We start from the raw sequence: 7,753 nt of genomic DNA, 5'->3' as shown, positions 1-7,753 counted from the left end.
TTGATTCACACACTACTAGACGAAAGTGTATCCTACAGTGACAAATAACTTGACTTGATTTAAGAAACCTTAATGGGAGGTAAATTTGTGTGCATTAGAAAACCCTATGTCAACTTTACACCTCTCTCTGTTGGTTTCAAGAAATGGGTGTGTAAAATAAAAACAGGGATAATATTGCTCTAATTAACTTCCTCGCAGTTCTCGTACTAAGACTGACCTTTGTGTTCCTGGGTGAGAGATAATTCAAGTATACCATTTAGTGTTCAAACATGGTTTTATAAGAACATTGGTGAGGATGGGCTGTCTGTAACAATCGTCCCACTGGTCATTCTAGCTACCGTTGACCTGATGTGAGTTTTCTTTCCTTCTTCGGGAGAAGACATTCAGAAATAAATATTCCCACACATGCTTAATCAATATGACAGAGTTAGTTTATTTGCAAGGAGACCAACCAGCTCCAATTTAAATCTTTAAGAGGAAGAAATGAACATTATATTTCTCTCTAACGTAATGTCATATATTGATCCACGAGGGGATGCGTTCAAGTCAAGTATTTTCATAGCATGTTCATGAGCAGCTCTCTCAAATCAATGCAGACATGAGGTGCCTCAGTCTGCAAAACATTACACATTCTATAGTCCTCTAGTCTTTCAATTAAATGTAGAATTAGACATTCCTTCTCTTCAGTTCTCTCTCTTTCTCTTCCAAAATGCTGGGTACTATGAGAACATTTTTATTTAACCTTTATCTTGACAGGGAAGTAACACAAACTAGATAAGCCATGTAAATGAGACCATAGACTCCTCAGTATGACTTCCCATGTTGCTCAAGGGAAAGGCTATGTCTATCCCCTCATAGGGTCTTTCTACTCCAAGGCATCTTTGTGCTACCTTCCTCGGGTGTGAGTTCTGAGGTGTCCCTTGATATGGCTGGACTGACTGAATCCTTTCCCACAGACAGGACAGGAGTAGGGTTTCTCCCCTGTGTGGACCCTCAGGTGGGTCTTCAGATGGACTGACTGGCTGAAGCGTTTACCACACACGTGGCAGCGGTATGGTCTCTCTCCCGTGTGGATGCGCTGGTGCTCCCTGAACCTGCCTGAGTAGCTGAAGCTCTTGCCACATACACCACAGTGGAAGGGCTTATCCTTAGTGTGAGAACGCAGGTGGACCTTGAGGTAACTGGTAGAGGTGAATGACTTCCAACAGACTGTGCAGAGGATTTGCCTGTGACTAGTGTCACCACTGTGTGGTTCTGTGTGGGATAGCATGTGTGCCTTCAGTTGGGATAGCTCACAGAACACGGCACCACACTGAGTACATGAGTGTGTCTGTGTGTCCTCCTCTGGTCTCCTTTCTGGATCTCTCTGAACATTTTCAGTGTTCTCACTCTGTGTTCTAGAACAGTCTGGATTTACTGCAGAGAGAGGCTGAGACTGAGGGGAGTCACTGGTTGGTTCTGATAGTGATACTCCATAGCCCTCTCCACCAGGTTCTGTTTTGATCTGTCCAGTTGTGTTGGTCAGTAGAGAGTACTTCTCTCTGTTTTCCACAGTTTGGAAAAGATGTGTGGGCTGAGGTGGCTCCTGATCACAGTCACCTTTCACACAGAGAGGAATGATTATGGAGTCTTCTTTGGTATCTGCCTCCGGCCCTTGAATCTGCTCTACCTCCTGACGGGCCCTGAGTTCACCCTGTTCCTCTTTAATCTGTGTGGGCTCTGTGTCCTCCTGCCCCAGACTTGGGCTCCACTCCTGCTCACAGCGCTGTTGCTCAGGGGGAGTTTGCTGCTCTGAGACACAAGAGAGAATGGGCTGAGGAGCTGTTGGAAAGAAGACAATAAATGATGTCAATAAAAGTAATGACAGCTGTTGACGTTTGATTGACAAGACCACCATTGAGTTAGCTAGCTTGTTCTGGGAATGGAATATCTATGTCTCTGTCTGAATCTCAAATCTCGCCTTCCCCTCGCCCCTCTATTTGAGAGTTCACGCACACCTCCCCCATATGCACAAGTGTCCTAAAGCTGAGGGTGTGAAAATTATGGAGGGTGTAGGGGATAATTAGACTCTACGATAACCACTTTGACTAAGCCAGCAACGTCGGGTTCAGAGCGAAGTGGAATCCCCCCAAAATATTTTTGAATTTGCGTTTGCACAAGCGTCACTGTGCAAAATGGTATGCAGCATCATCTGGATATGTGAGCAACAAAAGTTCAACATTTACCTTCTGCTACCATTTCTGTCAAGCCATCTATGCATATAATCTCATGCATATGTTCAATAAATCCAAGGTATGCACCACACAGAACACACTGCAATTGCCTCAGCAACGCAATGCTGCAAGGCAAACAGTGTTCCATTGGAAATGAATGTACTTCTGGTGTACCAAAACCGTGTTGGTGTGATGAGAAGGCATTATTATATGCCAAGTGCATTTGTTTGTTTGATTTTTGATACATGTAAAAGATTAGATACCTCACAAAATGTAATGTTTAACTGTTACTGAGGTTTATATCTTGTAAAACGACAGGGTGGATTTGTTAATAAGAATTTCATGCTTGTTTTATTATTTCAAAGTGTAACATGAATTGCATCATTCAAGTCACCAGTGTCCCAAAGTTGATGGGTTTAATGACCCAAGTCACCCTCGGATTTCGCCAGCAACATGGGGAAACTGAGGGCCCTCGGTCCAGCTTTTGTCAAATTAATGTCAGATTTTACTTTTTGTAGCAGGCTAGGAAAATGTACTCAGCAAGTTAGGTTAATTAGGTTAATGTTAGGAAAATTGTTAGGGTATGCTCAAATGCAAAAAACAATAAAACATAAACTTTTGACATTAATTCGGCACAAGCTGAATTCCTTCCAGCCATGACCAGGGCCCTCAGAGCGAGTTGGTAGGGGCGAGGAGTGGGATACACCGTCTCTCTGCCCTAAACATTCAAATACTGCAGAATACAATTTAACACGTTTCTAGCCCTATAGCTAATTTGTGTAATGTCGAGCTAGCTACATACCCGGTAAGACCGGTGTGATCAAGTGGCGTTTCAGGTATTGGTTTTCTCGCTTTGTCCGGGCTATTTCTTCCTGGTACTCAGAGATTGTGTCTCCGACCACTCTAAGTATCTCCTCGGCAGCTTGCATCAAACGCTCAGTTAGATACACATTCAGATATTGTAATTTAGCCATCGTTGGACGATTCTAGGGGGCAAAATAGCTTCCCAAAATACACGTAGCCTGGGCAAAGACAGTACAGTCTTCAGAATCTCAGTGGCTAGGGCTTGTTGTCAAACATGAACGCTGTACTGCACGGAAGTGACGTCAGCACGACATGCACACATGGGTAGAATTGCTCGTTTTCAGAATTTAGAAAATATAGCTAAAGTTGCGTCATTGACATTGTAAAAGAGATACATACACACCATTGCATTGGTATGCCGCGTTGCACATCATGAAATAAAGAAAAAAAGGGCGACTTTGACAGACTGAGCAGTACACTAAGTAGACTACCACTGGAAGAACGTGAAAACATCAACTCAGTAAGGTAATTAGTTACTACAATTTATGTGTCAATCTGATCCCTTCCAGAATGTCAACACAATTACTTCTAAAAAGGCATATTATGCTATATAATGTAGCCTAAGCTATGATATTGGATAGGCTATTCATATCAAGTTATTTATTTTCATAGTGTGAATGATGGAAAAAATGTATACATTTATTAATAGGCATTAGGAAGGTGCCTGTAATAGTGTTCTGTAATGACTGCATTTATTCACATTCTCTGTGTCTACATTCATAGGTCATGGACAGGACACACCAGACAGGACCCACCGGACCACTACCATCTTGGGTAGTGCGCATCCCAGGCTGGCAAACCTGGACAGGGTGTTCCCCAAGGTGACATTCTATTGAAATCCACCCTACTCCTGGTAATTTTTTATGACTAAATATGATCAATCTGACATAATTCTATTTATAACTGCATAATATCCTACTTAAGCAAATTTGATGGGTAGCCAGGCTGATACTCCCTGTGACAGTCAGTCCAGGGCTGTCAAACTCAATTCCTGGAGAACTGCATGATTACTGGGTTATTTCCTTTCAATTAAGACCTATGTATGTATCTATGTATGTATATATATATATATATATATATATATATATATATATATATATATATATATATATATATATATATATATCAGTTGAAGTCGGAAGTTTACATACACTTAGGTTGGAGTCAATAAAACTTGTTTTTCAACCACTCCACAGATTTCTTGTAAACAAACTAGTTTTGGAAAGTCGGTTAGGACATCTACTTTGTGCATGACACAAGTAATTTTTCCAACAATTGTTTACAGACAGATTATTTCACTTATAATTCACTGTATCACAATTCCAGTGGGTCAAAAGTTTACATACACTGAGTTGACTGTGCCCTTAAGCAGCTTGGAAAATTCCAGAAAATGATGTCATGGCTTTGGAAGCTTCTGATAGGCTAATTGACATAATTTGAGTCAATTGGAGATGTACCTGTGGATGTATTTCAATGCCAATCTTCAAACTCAGTGCCTCTTTGCTTGACATCATGGGAAAATCAAAAGAAATCAACCAGGACCTCAACAACGACAATTGCAGACCTCCACAAGTCTGGTTTCATCCTTGGGAGCAGTTTCCAAAAGCCTGAAGGTACCACATTCATCTGTATAAACAATAGTACGCAAGTATAAACACCATGGGACCACGCAGCTGTCATACCGCTCAGGAAGGAGATGTTCTGTCTCCTAGAGATGAACGTGCTTTGGTGTGAAAAGTGCAAATCAATCCCAGAATAACAGCAAAGGACCTTGTGAAGATTCTGGAGGAAACAGGTACAAAAGTATCTATATCCACAGTAAAATGAGTCCTATATCGACATAACCTGAAAGGCCGCTCAGCAAGGAAGATGCCACTGCTCCAAAACCGCCATAAAAAAGCCAGACTACGGTTCGCAACTGCACATGGGGACAAAGATGGTACTTTTTTGAGGAATGTCCTCTGGTCTGATGAAACAAAAATATAACTTTTTGGCCATAATGACCACCGTTATGTTTGGAGGAAAAAGGGGGAGGCTTGCAAGCCGAAGAACACCATCCCAACTGTGAAGCATGGGGGTGGCAGCATCATGTTGTGTGGGTGCTTTGCTGCAGGGGGGACTGGTGCACTTCACAAAATAGATGGCATCATGAGGGTGGAAAATTATGAGGACATATTGAAGCAACATCTCAAGACATCAGTCAGGAAGTTAAAGCTTGGTCGCAAATGGCTCTTCCAAATGGACAATGACCCCAAGCATACTTCCAAAGTTGTGGCAAAATGGCTTAAGGCCAACAAAGTCAATGTATTGGAGTGGCAAACACAAATCCCTGACCTCAATCCAATAGAACATTTGTGGGCAGGACTGAAAAAGCGTATGCGAGCAAGGAGGCCTACAAACCTGACTCAGTTACACCAGCTCTGTCAGGAGGAATGGGCCAAAATTCACCTAAATTATTGTGGGAAGCTTGTGGAAGGCTACCTGAAACGTTTGACCGACGTTAAACAATTTAAAGGCAATGCTACCAAATACTAATTGAGTGTATGTATCTTGTGACCCACTGGGAATGTGATGAAATAAATAAAAGCTGAAATAAATCATTCTCTCTGCTTTTATTCTGACATTTCACATTCTTAAATTAAAGTGGTGATCCTAACTGATCTAAGACAGGGAATTTTTACTTGGATTAAATGTCAGGATTTGTGAAAAACTGAGTTTAAATGTATTTGGCTATGGTGCATGTAAACTTCCGACTTATTTTATATTTGAGATTCTTCAAATAACCACCCTTTGCCTTGATGACGGCTTTGCACACTCTTGACATTCTCTCAACCAGCTTCTCCTGGAATGCTTTTCCAACAGCCTTGAAGGAGTTCCCACATATGCTGAGCAAACCAGATGGCATGGCGTATCGCTGCAGAATGCTTGGTAGCCTTGTTGGTTAAGTGTGCCTTGAATTCTAAATAAATCATAGACAGTGTCACCAGCAAATCACCCCCACACCATAACACATCCACCTCCATGCTTTATGGTGGGAAATACACATGCGGAGATTATCTGTTCACCCACACCACGTCTCACAAAGACACGGCGGTTGGAACAAAAAATCTCAAATTTGGACTCATAAGACCAAAGGACAGATGTCTAATATCCATTGCTGGTGTTTCTTGGCCCAAACAAGTCTCTTCCTCTTATTGGTGTCTTTTAGTAGTGGTTTCTTTGCAGCAATTCGACAATGATGTCCTGATTCACACAGTCTCCTCTGAACAGTTGATGTTGAGATGTGTCTTGAACTCTGTGAAGCATTTATTTGGGTTGCAATCTGAGGTGCAGTTAACTTAATGCACTTATCCTCTGCAGCAGAGGTAACTCTGGGTCTTCCTTTCCTGTGGCGGTCCTCATGAGAGCCAGTTTCATCATAAAGCTTGACGGTTTTTGCGACTGCACTTGAAGAAACTTTCAAAGTTCTTGAAATTTTCCAGATTGACTGACCTTCATGTCTTAAAGTAATGATGGACTGTCTTTGCTCTTTGCTTATGTGAGCTGTTCTTGCCATAATATGGACATGGTCTTTTACCAAATAGGGCTATCTTCTGTATACCACCCGACCTTGTCACAACACAACTGATTGGCTCAAACACATTAAGAAGAAAAGATATTCCACAAATTAACTTTTAGCAAGGCACACCTGTTAATTGAAATCCATTCCAGGTGACTACCTCATGAAGCTGGTTGAGAGAATGCCAAGAGTGTGCAAATCTGTCATCAAGGCAAAGGGTGGCTACTTTGAAGAATCTCAAGTATGTGTTATTTCATAGTTTTGATGTCTTCACTATTATTCTACAATGTAGAAAACAGTACAAATAAAGAAAAACCCTTGAATGAGTAGGTGTGTCCAAACTTTTGACTGGTACTGTATATAAAAGTCTTCTGACGTCAAATCTCGTACAACCAAATACTTCTCTGAATCTGCCACCACAGACTCTATTTTTTGTAACTTACATTCCATCCCTGCTGTGCGGTTGATAACTATTGCTATGAATGCTATAAAGCCAATCTTGCGGAAGCCTATACTCATTGGCCTATCCCCCTGTGCTGGCACAGATCTACTACTCACACAAATCCTCTCAGGATACCCTCACCTTGTTCTCCTTATCTGAAAGCATAACTCATGTAAATTCAACCAACCAATAGGAATACATAAACATCGAATAGATAAGTGTTTTTTGGGGAGATTAGTCATTCTTAGAAAAGTATGATCCAAATCAGATTTTTTTTATGTTATGTTAATCCTATAAATTAAAATGGCTAATTTGGGTTCAATCAATTTTACTAATTTCTCAGAGATCAAATTATATTTAAACAAAAAAATGTTGCAGTAATACTAATCTGATCTGTTTCTAACTACAGAAACAGTTTCTGAAAAATCTGAGATAGTGGGTGTTGAAGTTCTCTTTCTGGTGATTTTTGAGGTGGAACGACTCTCTCTGTCCGTTTAAATTAAATGGGCTTGTAGGCATAATATTGCCAATAAACTTTCTCACGGTTCTCATACTAAGAGTGACCTCAGTGTTCCTGGGTGAAAGACGTTACGAGGTTGTTTTGAAGGAAGCATAGTTTCACAGCCTCTCTCTGCCCGCTCAAGTCTTCTCAAATTAACATGGGCTGAAACATAC

At 41.1% G+C, this 7,753-nt stretch overlaps 1 protein-coding gene across 1 annotated transcript; it reads right to left on the bottom strand.

Moving 5' to 3' along the window:
* Positions 1 to 415: 415 nt before the first annotated feature.
* Positions 416 to 3,328, bottom strand: LOC110537029 (zinc finger protein 180). The gene is made up of 2 exons (XM_021622744.2): positions 3,016 to 3,328; positions 416 to 1,821 (listed from the first exon to the last, which is right to left on the bottom strand). Exons 1-2 carry the CDS (start codon positions 3,185 to 3,187, stop codon positions 887 to 889), a joined length of 1,107 nt encoding a protein of 368 aa, XP_021478419.1. The 5' UTR covers positions 3,188 to 3,328; the 3' UTR covers positions 416 to 886.
* Between the last annotated feature and the right edge of the window lie 4,425 nt (positions 3,329 to 7,753).

The sequence above is a fragment of the Oncorhynchus mykiss genome, chromosome 12, assembly GCF_013265735.2.
Source record: "Oncorhynchus mykiss isolate Arlee chromosome 12, USDA_OmykA_1.1, whole genome shotgun sequence".
NCBI lineage: Eukaryota > Metazoa > Chordata > Actinopteri > Salmoniformes > Salmonidae > Oncorhynchus > Oncorhynchus mykiss.
Note: the sequence above shows the minus strand (reverse complement) of the source record. Positions and strands in the feature narration are given on the sequence as shown.

What these genes read in the sequence shown, in the direction of transcription:
- LOC110537029 (XM_021622744.2), bottom strand. Translation starts at nt 3,187, where the DNA reads ATGGCTAAATTACAATATCTGAATGTGTATCTAACTGAGCGTTTGATG. An exon ending in GATCACACCGGTCTTACCGG is followed by an intron (nt 1,822 to 3,015) that starts GTATGTAGCTAG and finishes TCTTTCCAACAG; the next exon opens with CTCCTCAGCCCATTCTCTCT.